Below are 19,776 nucleotides of genomic sequence, written 5' to 3' on the forward strand. Positions count from 1 at the left end.
GCTTCCCCAAGTTCTTTATTATAAATCCAGTGTAATTAACCTCCAACAAAATGATTCGTGGCTTAGACATAAGTTGGGAGTGGGCTGGCAAGCCACAGACCTTCAGAGAATATGTGGAATTGCCTGTGGGGTCCCAGCAGGGCAAAGGAAAATGCCATGTCAAGGTGAAGCCAGCAAGTGAGGAGAGGAGAAAAACCAGTTGGTTCATCCGCTCTCTGTGTTAAACTATCTCCCAAAACTCAAGCCATGGGCTCCCTGAGGGCAAAGTTTTAGGATGTTGGGATGAAAAGTAAAGGTGTCTGAAGTTGCTAATTACTCCTTGTCATCTAAAGACTACAAAGAAAGGGACATATTACAGTCCAAATTTCCTTACGGAAAATAAGGAAAACCAGTAGATAACTCTGTTGGCAGAAGACCTTACAGCCTGTTATTCACATTCAGACTATGGAAGTATGCTCAGAAATTAACCATGGACCTGGCTGAACTGCAATAGTTCAATGCTCTGCTCTCCTGGGTGCTGACATGGAATGGTAGTGTTCTCTGAGTGGTGAAAAATGGGATGGGGACAGTGGAGAAAAGCTGGTGGAGAGGTTGGAGGAATCTAACTCTATTTGCCCAACCCATCCCTTCAAACCAATTCTCATTATTGGATTTCAGGAGATTCTTCTGATTCTTTAAAATAAACTTCCCTTTAATTCACTTTGTCATTCTTTCCAATCACATGGCTCCTCATGAAAACAAACATGCCGTTCTCCCAGTTGACTTGCTCTTGAAGACCTAGCTCAGCAATTATCTTCTCTGGGACACTTTCTTTGACCTTCCCACTCTGCCCTCTGGCTCTGTTCACTCTTCCTCTTAGGTGCACCCATTAAAACACAGCGTGCCATATCTGTCCTCTCAAATATGTCCCACATTGGACTGCCCCCATTGCCCAATACAATGTGTGACACTTACTCATTGTTTGTTAAGATTTTATTAAATAGATAAATGAATGAATGAGTTTGGGAAGGAAGCAAGCTTGATCCTAGGTATGAAGAACCAGTAGGAGTCCATCAAGTCAAAAGTGGAGAGGAAGGGAATAGCGCATGCAATGGCATGAAGATATGAGAGAACAACCCATATTTGAGGAATCACAAAGAGTTCATTTGACTACAGTGAAGAGCAGATTTTTTTTTCTGAGTCACATTGTAGAAAGAAGAATATGAAGTATTCAACTTGCTAATTATATAATTAAGAACATTAAATTTCATTTAATGAATGGAACAACTGAGAAAATGCTCCCCAAAGCATATTAAGTAATCAATTCAGTCCGTGACTAATTCATCAGTAAATCCATTTTGGAAGAGTAAGGCTATAAATAATAAATTAAACTATTAACTTACTCAGCTAACAGGCATTACCTCCTGCACATAAAGTAGATTTCTTAAGCATCCTTGAAGTTGATTAAAAGTGCTTCAGCGAGGGGTAAAGAATATAGGGGCATAAGCACCCTTGCCTTCCAAGGATTTACCAAAGGAGGTGCTTGAGGATCCATCAGCCATTTAATCCCTCTTGATCGATAGAAAAAAAGCTGCTTTGGGGGAAAGTTCCTCCCTGGGGTATGGCCCTGGTAAGTGACAAGACATAGAACAAAGGCTGATTCTTAACATAACTATATTTATCAATAAAATTTCCTCAGTATGATTAAGAGGAAAATGAGTTTCACTTTCCTAAGATAAAACTAAAGGTGAGTATGTATGATACACGACTTCCTGGCTGTGATTTATGCAACTAAGACAAGCATGACGGACATCGTATTTGGGGATTTAACTAGCCCCAAAACTGTCATGGCAGGTCTTATTATTATCTCCTTTTTATATGTGAGAAAATGAAATATCAGAGAGGTTAATATGCCTAAGATTACAGATCTAAAAAGTTGCAAAATCAAGTTTTGAATCCAAATCTGCCTTACACAAAAATTAGATTTCTTTCACATCAGAATGTTATTTCTGGTTCCATATTCTGTTTCTGTGTACATCTAATAATTATACATTTGCAACCAAACTGCCTGGAGGATCAATCAATGGGAGTATATTGAATTTGTAATGTAGGTATTTTGGTTAATATTCTAAGGAAAAATTTACCTTTTTATTTCAAGAAAATACTAACTATAGACCCAGAAAATGAGTTTCATGTCTGTGAACCCTGTTTATCTTGTATTGCTATGTCGTATCTGATCACAGACACAGTCTTAAAGGTCAGAAGGTAAGGGTGGTTACGATACCTAGTCACTCAATTTACAAAGTACCTGTCAGTTCAATTATATCATAAAAAAGTGGGCTAGGCATTATCATTTCCTTTTTGCAGACAATAACATCCAAGATTGCTCAGCTCTGATTCAAACCTACATCATTTGATTCAAAATTCTCTTCTTTTTCTACCACACCCTTTGGAGGGTACTTGAAAGAAGCTCCTCTTGCAGATCCCCTCCCCACATACAAGGTAACTATCCTTGCTCATTACAATTAGAAAGCCAAGGTTTTGTGTAGAAAACACTGATAGTGGAATGTGCATTGACTTTGGAAACAGACCGCCCTGGGCTTAAATCTCACTCTGCCATCTACTGGCGCTTTGAAGAAGATATTATCTGCGTTTCAATTTTTTCTCACCTATATTGTGGAAGGATCCAGCCTCCCTAGGTCCACCTCACAGCCACCTCAGGAGCTTCCACGGAGCCGGAAATTGAATAGGGGTCTTTATGCCTGGTGGGAACTGCCCAAATGTTCTGCCTTGCGGTTTAAGAAAACTGCTCCTCTCTCTCATGCTTCCCTCAAAACTTTTTCCTTTCTCTTCTTAGTGAGGACATCTGCCATAATCTCCTCAAATGATCTTAGGTTTCCCCAAGTTTGGAAAAAGATACTGCCTTCAGTCAAGTAAATTTTGATGGCAGCCCTGAAGAAAGCTCTGAGATTAGGGAACAGAGAGTCTTTGGCAAGGTCAGGGGCAATTATGGAGCAAAAAATACAATTTTATATCTCAATATATTATCCTATTATATAGTCTCTATAAAATTATATATATTCTTTTGAAGGCCCTGTATGTATAGTTATCTCAATATGTATCTTTACAGATGAGTCGTGAATATATTATATGTAATATTCAATACACACTGGTCTCTTCTTATATAGAGGCTGTGCTAAACCCTCAGTATCATTGAGTACGTAGATTTGCTCTTACAACCTTGAGAGCAGGGCCCTGGGAGAGATAAGAAACAGAGGACTCTGGGGGATTTGAGGGTGCTCTATGACCTCAGGCTGAGCTCCAAGAAGCTCAAGAAAACAGCCTGATGCTCTAGTTATGTAGCTTTTAGGATAGAGCCTTCTAAGGGGTTCTGGCTCTTATCCTTGGAGATTTCTCTAAAAACCCTTATGTCCTGTTCATTTTCTCTGTAGACATTCTCCTGCTCTTTTGAAAGCCAAGTAGCCTAGGAAGCTAGTTTCCTTTCCCAAAACCATGGAGGAGAACCAGGCTTGTGCCTAAGGGGAGAGCACTGTCCTTTGTGAGCTTCTGTACAAAAGCCATGCCAGGCCCAGCCCTCCATGGAATCTGATTGGAAGTGATAGGCTAAGCTCTCTCTATACTTTATCTTATGTTGAATTTAGTTGGTAGAGAACAAATAGTAATAAAACCAGTAAACCTAACTCTTCTTTAGCACATACTTGGTTATTCTGTGCCAGAAACTGTTCTAATGGCATGTGGCTTATTTGGAAAAGAGTATTTCATTACCCTAACTTCAAAGACCACTAATATGAAATAGAGAAGCAAAAGTTGGTTTCCTTTTCAATTGAACTCTAAGATTAAACTATTTCATGAAGTAATTCAAAGACTGGCTAACTTGGCCCCCTTTTTGTAACGGAATGAATCTCCAAAATTCTCTGCAATGTAATACAGGATTCTGAAATTGACTAGTTGCATGTCCTTACTGCTATGTCAAATTTCAACTAAATTTATCCACATTTTGGTGTACAGAGTGGCTTGAGAGGCCTGCATTTTCATCAGCTCCCCAGGACCCAACAGAAGACCCTCCAAGGAGGGCTTGTTGAAAGATAGTCCAGACAACTATCTAACCACACAGCTCCTTTAAGACCCCCTCCACTTACCTCTCCAAGAATGCCCAACTGATGGTAATTAAGCCAATATGACAAAATCTGTTACCAGTACGAAGGAGTACCAGAACTAAAAAAGACACGCTTACATGAGTAGCACAAAGAGGCTTTGATTAAATTTGTTTTAGCTATTAATAGATTTCTGGATAAATTGGCTGGAAAGCACATATTTGTATTTTGAATCTTATATTTCCTGTTGCCTTCCATAATAATTTTGGAGATATTTGCCTACAGAAATATTTGTAGGTATAATATAAATTACACCTAAGATTTTAGCAGCTACTTGAAGAAATGATAATTTATACAATAAGGCTGCATCCATTGCATGAGAGAAGTAACTTCTGAGAGTAAAATTGATGTTTGATTATTTTTACAATTCCTAGTATGTGGCCTGATGCCTCATATATCATACCTATTTAATAAACGGGAGTGAGTTAAGTCTATATGCATTCAATTTTTTATGCAAAATTCAGGGGAATAGTTAACTAATGTGTTCTTGTCCACATATAGCATGGCAATGGCAACCTGGTAATTATAATTTCTTTAGGAGTTCCCTGTAATTCCTTGGGTTTAACTATTTTAGCCCTCATAGTGATTTGCTTCCTCTTGGGCTTGCCAACTGGAAGAACTCTTTCTGAAAGAAGAGACACTTACCCGCAAAACTGTTAATGTGCCACTTTTTTTATTCTGTTAAATTTAACCTAACATTCTCCATATCAAGCAAATTTATTTAAAGCCCTGGAAAATGGACAGGGACACAAACACAAATGACACACCAGCCCTCCTTTCAACAAATTACCTTCCCTCAGGAGACTGAAGTTGAGGTAAGGAAAATATGAAAAGTGCTTTAAGAAAGTGTAATGTTCTGTGAAAATTCAGAGTAGAACTATCTCAGAGAGGGAGGAAAGGGAAAACTTTGTGAATGAAGTAAAGTTTAAACTGGACCTTGAAGAATGGGTAGAATTGTATTAAGTAGAAAGAGAGGGGAATAGAAATTACAACAAGGTAGCAGACAAGGTGCGAGCACATTGAGGGAGCAACATAAGTCAGTTTGTCTGGAAGAGTGGGAACTGGAACTCGGAAGTCATTTTTCAACCTGAGCATGGCAGGTCTTGAGTGCTACAATTAGTTTCTATTTGCTTTGGTAGATAATGGAAACCAGGGAATGATTTCATTTACAAAAATAGTTACAAACCTTTATTTTGTGTGTTCACTGTGTCCAGTCATTGTACTAATATATTGTACATGTATTATCTTATATCAGTCTCCGAAAAACCATCTAAGGAAGATGTTATTATTATTTCCATTTTTAGATGAGAAAATCAAGACATAAAAATATTGGGTAATAGGTCATTTAGTTAGTAATCAGCAGAGCTTGTATTTGAACCCAAGTCTGTGGTTTAGGAAGCTCTGTGCTAGATAAGAAGTAGAGAAATGAGGATTAAGAGTTCTGTTTTAAAAGGAAATGATACCAGATATATCCAGGTGGAGATGTTCCAATAGCAGTTGAAACTGAGTTAAGAATTCAGGAAAAAACTTTGGGCAGAGTTTAGGGTGGAATTTTTGTGCGGATGTTGGCTGAAGTCATAGAAGTAGATGACACTGTCCTGGAAAAAAGTGGTGACAGATTAAAGATGAGGACTCAGAGTAGGACCTTGGTGAATGGCTAGATTCCGGAGGAGGGAAAAGGAAGAGACGCCAGCAAAAGAAAGAAAGTAATCAGAAAGGTATAGGGAGGAAAAGCAAAGTGCAGAACCTCCCAAGCCAAGGACAGAAGGATTCTCAAGTCTGAGTGTCAAATGCCAAAAGGAATCAATGAGGACATGAACTGAGAAAAAGCCATTTGACTTGGTGGTGGGAGTTAGTAGTAACTATTGAGAGCGCAGTGCTAGGAGTTAAAGCCAAGGTTAAGCTTAAGTAATAAGATTGATGGTAAAAAGAGGAAAGATGCTCAAGGAATAGTGGGTTGAAATAATAATTATCGTTGTAGTCATCAATCTACTTTACAAGACAGATATGTTCACAGGAGAGAGAAAAGATCTGTACCAAAGGAAACACATATGGAAGAGAGAAGGATTGAAATCACAGTGGGAGACATCAGCTTAAGCAAAAAGCGACTGTGCCATCTCATTAGTTGTTTCAACAATGGTTTTCTACTAGAAGTAAGAAACACATCCCAACATCAAGTATATAAAGATTTCCACATCGATTAATGTTTTGCATTAAGAACTGAATCACCTGATTTTGTAACTAAAGACCCAATTTCAAGTTTCTATCTATACCCCTTGCTAGTGGGACAACCTGAACACAAGACTTAATCATGGAAAGTTGCCACAATTTCTTCATAACAATTTCTTCAGAAATAATAGTACGTGTCCTAACTATTCCACAGGATTGTTGTGAAGACAAAATAGTCATACATATTAAAGTTGTTGAGGGCCCAGTAAATGTTAAATGCCGTTTCTTTCACCCAGCTCTCATAAGTGTTGACTGATTCAGAAAAACAGCTGACCAGCTCAACTGCCATTGCGATGAATTATAGCTGGGGCATGAGTAGTTGAGAGAAATTAAAAAGAACTGGATAAAAGGTTAGTGGGCTTAGTGAACATTCCACTTTGTCGAAAACACAGAAAAATTGTGCAGCAATAGAACATAAATTGAGACTTGAATCATAGAAAAAGTTCTGAAGGCAGCACAGATATACATCAAAGACTCTCAAACAAGCAAGTCATAGTCTGGGCATTGCCGCGTAATCAAATCGCATAATAAAAATCTCACAGGGAAGTCCTGAGCTTCCTGCCATATCTCAAATCTATATGCACAGACATGAGGGCTGGGAGAGAAGGTTCCAACATGTCTGAACTGAGCCATGGTACAAGCAGCATTATGCCCACCAGGGCCCTTGTTTTGAACTTCCTTAAAAGAGAGCTACAGCTGCAAAAGTCTGTAGGCTGGTCTCAAGGATGTTCTCCCTATAAGCATTTTCTAGAGTGTCTACTAAATTATCCAGAAGAAGAAATATTATTGGCAAACAAATTCATAAAATGCTCAAAATAGTCAGAGACTAACTGGTTATAGTGTGTGCAAATAGACAAAAGTAAATGCAGTGTTTCATTCAAAATCTCCACTCAATGGATATATCCAAATTTTTCCTAGGATATTTTAAATAATTTTAATCTTAGGAGAGTAAAAGAAATAAAAATCTAAACATCACCATGAGACTTTTTGCAGACAACTGAGCCTGAGAAACGGCCCTTTTATTTGTGTTGTTTAGTATCTATGTATTCATTCATTAGTTCATTCAACCATCATTTGTAAACACCTACTAAGTGGAGGTACTAAATATAAACTGCAATTTCATGAATTTCAGTAGAGGAAATAAGGGCGATTGAGTAATAGCTTGAAGGAGAAGTGTCTTTCGGGCCTGAGGGACAGGGTGGCGGCATGCAGACATTGTAGACATGATGAAATTAATGTAAACAGCCTAGTGTCTTACAACATTTTCTGTCTGCTGAGGGGGCAAAATTTCTATACCCACTGTCATGTCTGGTGATAGGAGTACCATGAAGACCGCTAGGAGGTGGACTGGAGTCTCACGCACACATGTCAATAAGTGACGCAGAATTGATACATCAATCATTTCTACGTGGAGGGTAACCATGAGGACTGAAGTAACCAATAGGTGTAAAGTGTCTGGCACACAGTGGTTGTTCATAAAGCTACCACGGAGCCATATGTAGTGAAAATATATGGGGTGGGAGAAATCTTTCCCTCATGGTACTCCCAAAACAAAATGGCATTAAATATTTAAAATTTCTAGTTAAAACTTCATTTCAAGACTTGTAGGACAAAAGGAAAAATTGAAAAATAGCTGAAACTCAAATTGAAGTATAAAATTAAGAACGTTGAATTTGCAAGCATAAAAAAATATGAAGCAAGATGGAAATTCCAAGATTGAGTTTATATTGAAAAATACAAACATATTTGAGTCCTTCCACATAGCAGCCAGTGTGAAGCGACCAAGAAAACCATGGAAATAATTTGCGTATTTGGAAATAGTCAGGAGTCAGTTGACGCAGCCACACTCATGAGAGCCCTCTTAAGGCTGTCATCCTCCCAGGGGATGAAGAGTAGAGGGATAATTTTCAAAAAATTACATCTAGAAGTGATTATGGGGAAAGGAAAAGGTCCCAGAGAAAAAACATCCGGATGTGAAGAACATTGAAATTTTAACATGTCTTTAGCTTATTGGAAACTACGCAGTCCAGGCATTGCTAGGATTTGAGTCGGATTTAATCCCCATCTTTTTGTTCTAGATTTTTATGTTTTATTTTTCACTCTCAAATAGATCACACACTAGCAGTAGCCCAGAAGTAACAAGTGTTCTGCTATGAATACCTAACTGGAAATGTCAAGATTCGAGACCCCACGAATCTTTGAGGCTTGCTGCTTAACGGAAACTTCGTTTAAAATTCTTTGTTATTTTAGGAAGAAATTTAACACAAATCTATTTCAAGTAACTAGTTTCCAATCCACGTCAGCATCCCCGAAGTTGAGAGGAAGGACTTATAGCTTTTAGGTCAAGAGCTCTGGATGCAGACCAGGAGAAAAAGATGTTAGTCCAAGCTGTATCCTCTCTTTTCCCCCACCCCTGTGCTCCCACCCCAACAGAGGTGTGACTCTGGGCCTGTGGGCAACTTCCCTGTCCTTTAGTTTCTTCATCTGGAAAATCAGGATGCTGGACTGATCCGTGGTTTTTGAGCTTCACCGCACTGAGCCCTCACTGTTCCATATAAATTGAGGACTTTACCAGAGAAGGTGGACAGGGAAAAAACTGAGAGGTGGGACTCCCAGGCGCCATTCCCCACTTCCAACAGAGCACTTTTGCTTTCATCGGGTTTACAAATTGGTTTTCCAAAAGGGAGATTTTGTTTACAATAGTTTGAAGCTTCTAGACTAGACTGTAGGATATATAGACTCTTGCCAGATTGAACATTTCATGAGACTCTTCCAGGGTGACATCTTACATAATTTCTTGCCCAATTCCAGGCGGTCACAATGCTCTTCTCCTGAGTTAAGCTTGTGACCCTTGTTTCCCAGGCTCCAGTGGAGCTGAGGCAACCTATTCACACTGACCAGATTCCCTGATATAAAGGTGTGTCTGCCACCTCTTAACTTTGAAAACACAGTCTGTTGAACCTCTAATATAAAGAGGTGCTTTCAGTATTTTCCTCATCTATGGTAGAGTCACTTCAGTTGCTGGTGTTCTTTGGTCTCTACCCTACTCTCCATCTGATGCCCTTGAGAAGAGAATTTCATCTTCCTGGGAGCTTCCTCCCATTCTGCGTATCATCTTGAACTCACATATTATTCTTCTTAGATGAGGAAGTTGTGGTCAAATGACTGGAGAGGAAATACGTCCTTCACATTAATCCAACATATGTTGAAATAATATTTATGTGCAAGATGTTGTTCTTAGTGTGCCAGGAAAAATAGAAATCACTAAGATGAGAAAAGCCCTGAGAAAGCAAACCTGACATGGTGGCAAAGGCGGGAGGACCACTAGATGCTGAAGTGGAAGAACGTAGCAAGTGTTTCTCAACTTTAGTCTCATTTAAACACTTTCAAGGAAGGAGGGTGGGGTATGAGTAGAGGAAGCTACAAATTTAGATGAACTTATCTCACCAAGAGTGGAATGGATACCACTGGTGGCCCTCAAGACACTTCAATGTGGAACATGAATACACAAATGTTCATTTTTCATTACATAGCCATGTATTTACTTTAGTGTGCATACAAAAATAATAATCCATTAAACTATGATTTTACAGATACGATAGCCTATAATGGGGCAAAACTTTTAAAATAAAGAAAAGTACAAAAATAATACTAGCGGTAGCATTAAGATTTGGCAAAAATCATGAAGGAGGTAGGAGGATTAAGGAAGGTCAGGAAACAGGACTTAACCAGCTCGAGAGTCTCTCCTATCGCAACACTTTCTGGCAAAACTAATCTTTGTACAACTTTGTACAGACTTCTGTTAAAGCCATCTTAATATGTCCCATAAGATGTGTATTTACTAATTAGCCCCCTCCCATAGTAACTGGTGCACAGAAGATGCTAAATAAGATCTTTTGAATGAATAAATGCATAAATATATGAATGAATGCTTGCATGAAAGAATAAGTAATTGCTGCCGAGCCCCAAGGAGCAAAGATGCGCTCACATAAATGGGAACAAGGATGATTAAAAATAAGACGCCAGACTCACACATGGTCTTTTGCCAGCCCCTGTCTCACCTGATGCATTCTGACAGGTTTCAGAGAAGGGTCCCATTTGTCCCATGATGCTGATGAGCGGTGTCTACACAGGGTGAGGAGTTATCGCAAACCCCACCTATAGACAGAGGTCTTCTCATCAAGGTTCTGAAATCCTAGGGCTGAATGAAGATTAAGGGAACCATGGTACTATGGAAATAGTGTACCAGGCAGCTTAGCAAAGGCAGAAGGGAACCCCACTTAACCCAGGAGAGCCACCCAAAAGTGAGTGCCTGCGGAGGTAAACTTTACACAGTACAGGAGCTGAAGAGCCACAGAGCATGCAGTGTCAGCAGTGCAGCCCTCTGTCCCGGGAGCAAGGTGTGTGCAAAATCCTGAGCATTTTATGACCAGCAGAAGCAAGTTGCAATGCCTGTTTTTTCAAAAGCTCATGGAGCACTGTGATCTGTGTATATAATAAGGCCTTTTTCAAATAGGATAGAAATGAATTGGAGAAAACAACAGTTTACACAGTGGAGTGTGTCCCCTTCTCGCACGTCCTGTTTGATCTTAATCATTAAGATTACAACAGCAAGCGAACCCAAACAATCTGCTTGGAGTCATCATTTCTGATGATTGCTTAAGCTACTCATTGCTAATCAAGAGGATGTTATGAAACGTGAGTCAGAGAACCTCCAGCCTTCTGTGAGTGCAAGGACTCTATATAAAAAGAGAGAGCTTCCTAGTCGAGTTATTGGAGCACCAGGAAGTAGGGAGCTATCAGACTGCTTTATCGGAGAAGGAAGACAGAGGCCAGCATGCTCAGCCTTCCTCTGCTGCTGCTGCTACTCTGGGGCATGGGCTCTCACAGCTTCCCAACAGTGCCTTCAGAAACACGAGAAGAAGATGTGGAGATGGTCCAGGTAAATGCTGAATTTCACATGCCAGAAATGCAAAAGCCTTTATTTGCATTTCTCCACAGTATAACAGAGTAGAGATAGTATAATGGAGTTTATTTAAGGGTGGATTTCCTACACAGAGAAATTTTTGTCAGAAAGGGCACTCTCCCAAAAAATGCGTCTAGCCAGGCATAGACTCTCTTTTTCCAGTTGGAGGTGAGAAGAAACTAAAAGAACAATATGCAAATTCGGCTCTATAAATTGTAACTTTGACTTCATAGTAACTAATGGTAGGGAGATTTCTATTCTGAATTTACACTTTCCACCAATAATAAGGATACTAAGGACAATGAAATCTAAACGCAATCTTTAAAAGTAGTTCTCTGTTTCAGCTAAAACTTCATACTGTCAATCTTTAGAAAAATGAGAAAGATTTCCCATCCGATGTTTCAATAATTTTATCTTTCATCAGAAATACCTGGAAAACTACTACAACCTGAAGAGTGATGGAGAGCAAATTGAAAAGCAGAGACACAGGAGCCCAGTCGTTGAAAAGCTGAAGCAAATGCAGGAATTCTTTGGGCTGAAAGTGACTGGGAAGCCAGATGCTGAAACCCTGAATGTGATGAAGCAGCCCAGATGCGGGGTGCCTGATGTGGCTGAGTTTGTCCTCACTGAAGGGAACCCTCGGTGGGAGAACACACACCTGACCTACAGGTAACCAGACTGAGCACCAGAGGGAGAATGCTATTTCCCATCAGACCTGTAAGAAATGAGGTTCGATATGTCTCTATTTTATTTCATTTTAAGGATTGAAAATTACACACCAGATTTACCAAGAGCAGATGTGGACCAGGCCATTGAGAAAGCCTTTCAACTCTGGAGTAATGTCTCACCCCTGACCTTCACTAAAGTCTCTGAGGGTCAAGCGGACATAATGATATCCTTTGTCAGGGGAGGTAAGCTCTTCTGGTGGCATGAAAATATTCTCACCTTAACTTCACCTTGCCCTTAAATCTCTTCACCTTTGCAGCTAGAATTCCTTGTTTAAGAGGAGTGTTGATTTTATGGGCTTAAGGAAGGAAACTGGTATCACATTTGATGGAAGTCTGCTAGCCTCTAAGCAAAGCTAATGCTTTCCCTCCAGGGTTAGCCTTAAGAAGAACCAAAAGGGACATTTCTTGAATTCTGTCTCTTGCAGATCATCGTGACAATTCTCCCTTTGATGGACCTGGAGGAAACCTCGCCCATGCTTTTCAGCCAGGCCCACGTATTGGAGGGGATGCTCATTTTGATGAAGATGAAACATGGACCAGCAATTTCAGAAGTAAGTCAATTAATCTTGCTTCTCTCAATTCCCCCACCCCTTCTTGGTTCATTGTGGTATTGGTTGATTTGACTGAAAGAGTGCATTAATAGAAGTATATATTTTTCTATTACCACTTACAAAATTAATCATACATTTAGAAAAGTGTAAGAGAAGGATATTTCTGATAGTAACAACATCTTAGTAGCTACAAATAGGTCAGTCAAACTTCTATTAAGAAAATGTTGAAAATCTTAATGTTTTCCTTGTGGGCATCTACCTAGGATCTTTTCCACTAGACACACCAAGATTTGACAGTGTTAGTAAGATTATGTGGAAATTAAGGGAGGAGAGGCTGTATGTGTTTTCCAAAACTTCCAGCATTAGGCAAGAATCCGTTTGTAAACAGGAAAAAAATACATGAATAGAACTCTACTGCTTCTCGGTGAAATAACATATGTCATCTAATCGTTGACAAGATTGGCTAATCTGTGCTAGATTCTTAGCTAAAAAAGCAAAATCAGCTGAGTTTGCTTTTCAATTGTATCAGTGTCATCGCAGAGTTTAGGTTTTAACGTCTCTCCCTTCACTATTTTTTTTAAATCTTTTTTTCCTGCTTTTTCTCCCCAAATCCCCCCAGTACATAGTTGTATATTTTAGTTGTGGGTCCTTCTAGTTGTGGCATGTGGCACGCCACCTCAGCATGGCCTGACAAGCGGTGCCACGTCTGTGCCTAAGATCCCAACCAGCAAAACCCTGGGCCACGGAGGCAGAGCGTGCAAACTTAACCACTCGGCCACAGGGCTGGCCCATCTCTCTTGATTATTAAAAAATGCATTCCTCCCATCTTCGGAAAAAAGTTTTATATATATTTCAAAAACCTATAGAGAAAATATGAGCATCTGTCCTTGTAGACTTGTAGATTACTTCTTAATTAAATGTCTCAAAACTGAAAACATTTCAAATAATTGCAAATGGATTTATTGGCCCTTTTAGATTACAACTTGTATCGAGTTGCAGCTCATGAATTTGGCCATTCCCTTGGACTCTCTCATTCTACTGATATTGGGGCTTTGATGTACCCCAACTACTTCTTCACTGGTGATGTTCAGCTATCTCAGGATGACATCAATGGCATCCAGGCCATCTATGGTGAGTATAAAGAAAAACATTATGGATAAGAGCCATTAGAACAGCCATTAGCTGTATCCTTTAAGGAGCTGTCTTTCATTGATTATGTAGTTTTCCAATGCCGGGCAGAACTAACTACAGTTATTGGATGTCTATTTTTTTTAGGACCTTCCCAAAATCCTATCCAGCCAATTGGCCCACAAACCCCAGAAGTGTGTGATAGTAAGCTAACCTTTGATGCTATAACTACGATTCGGGGAGAAGTGATGTTCTTTAAAGACAGGTAAGACGTTAGTTCTTCTTTGTGTTTTGTATCTGTAATAACAAGAACACTCACTACTATCGGTGTCTATGGGCCACTACTATGCTTCACAATTGTTTATCTCACATTTGTTTATATACATAACTATAATTATAATTAAATGTAAGCAATTGCTTGCTTTTGCACAACCTAATAAATTTATAACAGCTTTTTTCCTCACATGTATTCTGCTATATGATTCTTAGAAAAAATACCATTGAAGTAGAAAATAAGTAAATATAATCCCATTTTACAGATCTGTAAAGTAAGGCAGAGAGTAAGGAAGCGATCCTTTCAGGGCCTAGAATTCATTGGTGACTGAGCAGTAATTTAGTCTTCTGAGCCCTACTCCAGGGCTCTTTTCATTTATGCTGCTCTTTATGATGATAAGTGTCTTAGTACTTTATTAGGGGAAATCAGTCCTTTTCATAGCGCCATCATGCTGACGAGGGTTGTGTAGCTACCCCTTATGTATTACACTTTCTATTGTGGAAAAGACAGCTCTTCCAAAGCCTGTGATCATGACAGGCCTCTGTTGCCCCCTGGGAGACCTAGAGAAGGGGAGAAACCATCATGGGGAGAATCCCCAAGATTTCATGAGGACCCTCCCTTAGGGGGATATGGGCAGTCCCAAGGTGCTCCCCTCCTCAGAGGAGGATCCTAGAACTCCCTCTGCAGCATGTGGCCTCAAAAAGGCTAGGGTTCCCTCAGACACAAGGGACAGCCTTACTCTACATATCCTGCTGATTCCTAAAGGATCAGGCAAAATAATAATATAGTCTTTTTTTGAATGATGCAGTCCATGGCACATAGAAAGTAAGGTTGCTCTGAAAGGCTCACTCCTTGGTCACTCTTCTTGGAGTGTTGTTGGTGCTGTTTCACTGCTTCGTGGTCGTATTTACTGCAGAATGCAAGGTCTTGGCTCCTAATGCTTCCCATCCTCTGCTTTACCATTTTTGAGTGTAAAAGATAAGGCTAGATATAAACTATAAGGGTGTGGGCAACACTGAAGAATGCTAAGGAACTACGTGGTTTTAAAGGAAAGTGCTCAATATAGCAGGATGCACCTTTCAAAGCAAGTCTTTGAGGAATTACTCCAAGAAACAGGACCAAGTCTAGGATTTGCAGGAACTGAAAGGGCCCTGAGATCACTTAATGCTACCAAGACATAAAGACGTGAAAGGCTGGAAACAGTAATACTAACTGACTTTACCAAGGTCTCACAGTCAGGCAGAGGCAGGACTGGATCTAGAAGTGAGATTTCTGACTGCCAAGGCCACAGTCTTCCCTGTGGCCTGGAACCTAGAATACTCTTCTGTCAGCCCACATGACAGTCTAGGCTTTATTGTTATCTCAGTCCATGTGGACTGTAGAATCAGCTTTGTAAACCGCCAACCAAACGAGAATAAAGGGAGTGGCTGCCAGACCTGAGATGAAAATGAACCCTTGCCTCTTCTCAGTTGCACAACCTTAGACACCACTCCGGCCTTCCTGACCTCAATTTCTCATCAGTAAGATGACAGTAGCATTCTCTTGTAGGGTTTTTGTGAGGTAGGGCATGATGTAGGTAAAGGGCCTTTGTGTTGGAATTGTGCACTAAATGTAGGATATTAGCATTGAGTTCCAGCCAGAGGTGTGCTGCGCGTGGCTCCTAAGGGTTCGCCAAAGCTCATTGTTACATTTTGAGAATTTTGAAAGCTGATTGTTAAACAAAGCCATTATTAAAAGTTAAATTATATAAACTTACAATTATATTTAAACCAAAGGTAATAAAAATAATCAAAACTCATCTCTTTGTAATTATTTTACCACATTTTACTATTTATTTATATTGTTGAGGTTGTTTATGCCTAATGTATTTGTATGATGAGAATAAGCAAATGTTACAAACCAGGATTGCTCCCCTCCCACATCTTGGAGAGCCAGATGTTAAACATTTACCAGCACACCACTAGTGCCAGCAATAAGAAGGAGCTGGATGTCAGCCAGAGCTTGCGATCAATTACATCAAAAATTTTTTTTCTTTTTCTCAAATTAGGTTCTACATGCGCATAAATCCTTTCTACCCAGAAGTTGAGCTCAATTTCATTTCTATTTTCTGGCCACAACTGCCAAATGGACTTCAAGCTGCTTATGAGGTTTCCCATAGAGATGAAGTCCGGTTTTTCAAAGGTAATGCTTCCAGTTATTTTCCCGTCTTTATGAATTAATTTTTCACCTGCTTTTGGGCTGATACATAAGAGAGTACTAGCTGCTTTCTCTCTGTGGACTTTCGAAAATCTAACAGTCTCTCTTACCAAATCAATGGGAGTCCACCACCTTAATTAAGAATTGCATAGTGCATTTCTGAGTCATTTTAAATAAAAAGCATATGATTGGAGGTATAAATTTTCTGCCTGTTTATGAATCTGGACTTAGGAAAGCCTTTTTTGTGCAAACTATTGATGTATTTTCAACCTTCTCCACATCCCTGGGGATGCTTAGGAATAAAACTGAGAGACTCAGGCCCATACTATAGAGAGGATGGAACAGAAACATTTGGGTTGGGTGATTTCCTAGACTCTATTTTAAATACAAATGATTCTCTTGAGAGAGAGAGAGGCCACCATTGGGCAACCAGATAGAGGTGCTGCAGCCTTGCTGTCAAAATGTGGTCCTCAGACCAGCAGCGTTGACATCACCCATGAAGTGTGTTAGAAATATAGAATCTCACTTAGCATAATGCCTATAAGGTCCATCCATGTTGTCAGATCCCAGGCAATTTGTCTGTATGTTAAAGTATGAGAAGTCATGAAATACCATGAATTGAATGGGGCAAACTTCTTTGATTCTATCAGCATGAAATAGAATCCAATGATCAGCTCCTAGTTTTGAAGACACTGTGCCAAACACCAGTATTTCTGCAAATCTGTGTTTGGCATAGTACAGACAAATATGAAGACACTTGACCCAACATACACTCAAGGCAAAGAATTGAATGCAGATCAAATGGGCAAAAACTTTGAAACAGGTTTTCTAGCCCTCATAGCATGAAATTAAACAGGATTTTAGATAGACAAAATTTCAACCTGCTTTTTCCTGAGTGGGAAGTAAGCATATTTCTGCAATGAGAACAATCCTGGCTTCAAAATATAAGACCAGTTTTATGTGATGTGGACCTACTAAGTATAAACATAAAGGATCTGGACACAGCATAAATTCAAGTATTTAGAACTATATTCTAGTCGGATGCAATGAATTTTACCTAGGGTTGGAAGTCATTGCAGATTGTGAGTCATTGCAACACTCTGGCCCTTGGGATACGATTGGTGTGAACTTCCCAGCCCCTCGGCAACCTGGAGAAGTGAACTTTCTATCACTGAGGTGGTGTGATGAACTCTTTAGTCATTTGAACACCTGGCTTTGGAAAGCAGCCCCATAAACCAATCATTCTAAAAGCCTGAACAGATTAAAATCATCTAAGAAACTTTTAAAGATATATAGATTTAATTGGTCCAGGGTAGGATACCAGCAGCAGTATGTTTAAAAAATCTCCCTAGATGATTTTAGTGTGCAGCCAGGACACTGCTCTAGCATGTGAGATTAAGAATTTAGCTGGAAATCTGCTTACTGTCTACTTATGCCCTGGGCAAGTTTTTTCATCCCTGTTTCTTGATTGACAGGTAATAAGTACTGGGCTGTTAAGGGGCAGGATGTGCTCTACGGATACCCCAAGGACATCCACAGATCCTTCGGCTTTCCTAGCACTGTGAAGAATATCGATGCTGCTGTTTCTGAGGAAGATACTGGGAAAACGTACTTCTTTGTTGCTGACAAGTACTGGAGGTAAAGACTGGGTGCAGAAAATGTTAGGGTACCAGTTCTTTCAACATAGAGAGAAAGTTCTAGATTAAACCATTTTAAAATGAGCTCTCATATTGCCTTGGCTAGCTGCCTTTTCTGTGAATGGCTGCAGCCAGTCCAGCATCCAAGTCCATTGACCAACAATCATCAGGCAATACCTGTCCCAGAAATCCAGGGAGCATGTGGGGCCAAATTTGAAAAAGAAGACGTGAAAAGGAGGGCATTCCTCTTCAGAGAGTTACTTCAGCCAACAGTAACTTATATATCATGACATTTTACCTTAATAAGACATTGTGTGGCCCCCACTAGAGAATTAGAATTAGACGTTGGAGTTCAGAGAGACCTTACAAATCTTCCAGTCCACCCAACATCCTGCCTCACTTCATGCTACCTCCCCATTTTACACAAGATTTATGGAACTAAAACTTCTTATTACTTTCCTGCTGGTGAATTCCCTGTAATGATTTTGAGAAAGCTACACGTTTAACAAACAGTCTGACTTTTCCAATTATCTTTTGACCAGGTACGATGAATATAAACGATCTATGGATGCAGGTTATCCCAAAATGATAGCAGATGACTTTCCTGGAATTGGCGACAAAGTTGATGCTGTTTTTCAGAAAGATGGTAAGTGAATACATATGTATTTCCTCTATTTTGCTGCCATAGAACAGCAGCAGTATTGTTATTTAGAACAGGAAATGCCAAAAGTATTTGTTCTCACAAATGACTTGGGTTTTTTAAGAATTCAAGTTAAACCTAGAAATTATTTGTATAATGTAGTAAGTCTCTTTTGTTTCATTTCCAGGATTTTTCTATTTCTTTCACGGAACAAGGCAATACAAATTTGATCCTAAAACTAAGAGAATTTTGACTCTCCAGAAAGCCAATAGCTGGTTCAACTGCAGAAAAAATTGACCGTTACAAAGTTGAACAGAAAAATATATTTTGAGAACCCAAGGAAGATGTTTTCCTGAAGAGCCATACATTTAAATAAAATACAGAGCTGTTACTTATAATCTTATTTATATCTCATTCTGCAAATATTTTTTACAATTTAGAATGCAATGTTTCATGTACTGCTATAATTTACTTCCACCAATGAGGGTGAAGGAAGGTCAAGTTCTGATTTATGGATTCATATGGGCCAATTTTGCAAAGAGAGAAGCTCTTTTCCAAAGTAGAAGACTCTGACATTGATACTGGAGAGCAGCCTCAGAGATGGAGAGAAAGAAACAAGACATACGAGTCTTCACCAGAGGAAAAGCAGCTCAAGAACATCTGAGCTGCTACTAGTATTATCCTAACATGCAAGGGATAATTTTTGTTACGGAAAATAAAATCTTTTATGTTTGGAATAAAGCCATCCTTGTCTCTACTGTTTTATAAACTTTCTATTATATTTAAGTTACTATATTGTTATTCCCTGATTATGAAGTCTCACTTGTATAGATTAATTTTCAAATTTGAAATGGGAAGTAGACAAATACGCAAAATATTCATCTTAGAAATTAGGATATACAAAAAGTTCAAATATTCTCCATTCTCATGGAGTTTATATCATAAAGAAGGAGAAAAAATCTATTTCCCATGTCCCATATACGGATTCCAAAATTGGTTTTAGGTAAAAGCAGGGACAGCATAGTAGAACTTTCTAAGGGTGTATCCCGTTGTCTCCTTCTGAGCGCATGCAACTCAGGGGAGGGTTGTGTTTTCCCACAGTCCAATTCCCTGCAGTTGTTGAGGAGATGGGAGGTAGGCAATGGCATCTGGCTAGTCCTGGCCAGTGGATTGTCCCCAGAAGTGACCAATATCACTTCCAGATGGAATCATGTGCTTGCTGGTGCCAATTTCTCCGTGCTCTCCCTTCTCTGCTGTGGTGATTGTAAAAACA

General features: G+C 39.5%; 1 protein-coding gene across 1 annotated transcript; it reads left to right on the top strand.

The window, feature by feature from the left end:
• The first annotated feature begins 11,036 nt into the window (after positions 1-11,036).
• Positions 11,037-19,259, top strand: MMP1 (matrix metallopeptidase 1). Its single transcript, XM_014860019.3, has 10 exons — positions 11,037-11,325; positions 11,774-12,018; positions 12,112-12,260; positions 12,503-12,628; positions 13,604-13,759; positions 13,904-14,021; positions 16,078-16,211; positions 17,702-17,864; positions 18,406-18,509; positions 18,691-19,259. The coding sequence occupies exons 1-10, from the start codon at positions 11,221-11,223 to the stop codon at positions 18,798-18,800; spliced, it is 1,410 nt and encodes a 469-aa protein (XP_014715505.1). The 5' UTR covers positions 11,037-11,220; the 3' UTR covers positions 18,801-19,259.
• The last annotated feature ends 517 nt before the right edge of the window (positions 19,260-19,776 follow it).

Source organism: Equus asinus, chromosome 20 (genome assembly GCF_041296235.1).
Source record: "Equus asinus isolate D_3611 breed Donkey chromosome 20, EquAss-T2T_v2, whole genome shotgun sequence".
In the NCBI taxonomy this organism is placed as follows: Eukaryota; Metazoa; Chordata; class Mammalia; order Perissodactyla; family Equidae; genus Equus; species Equus asinus.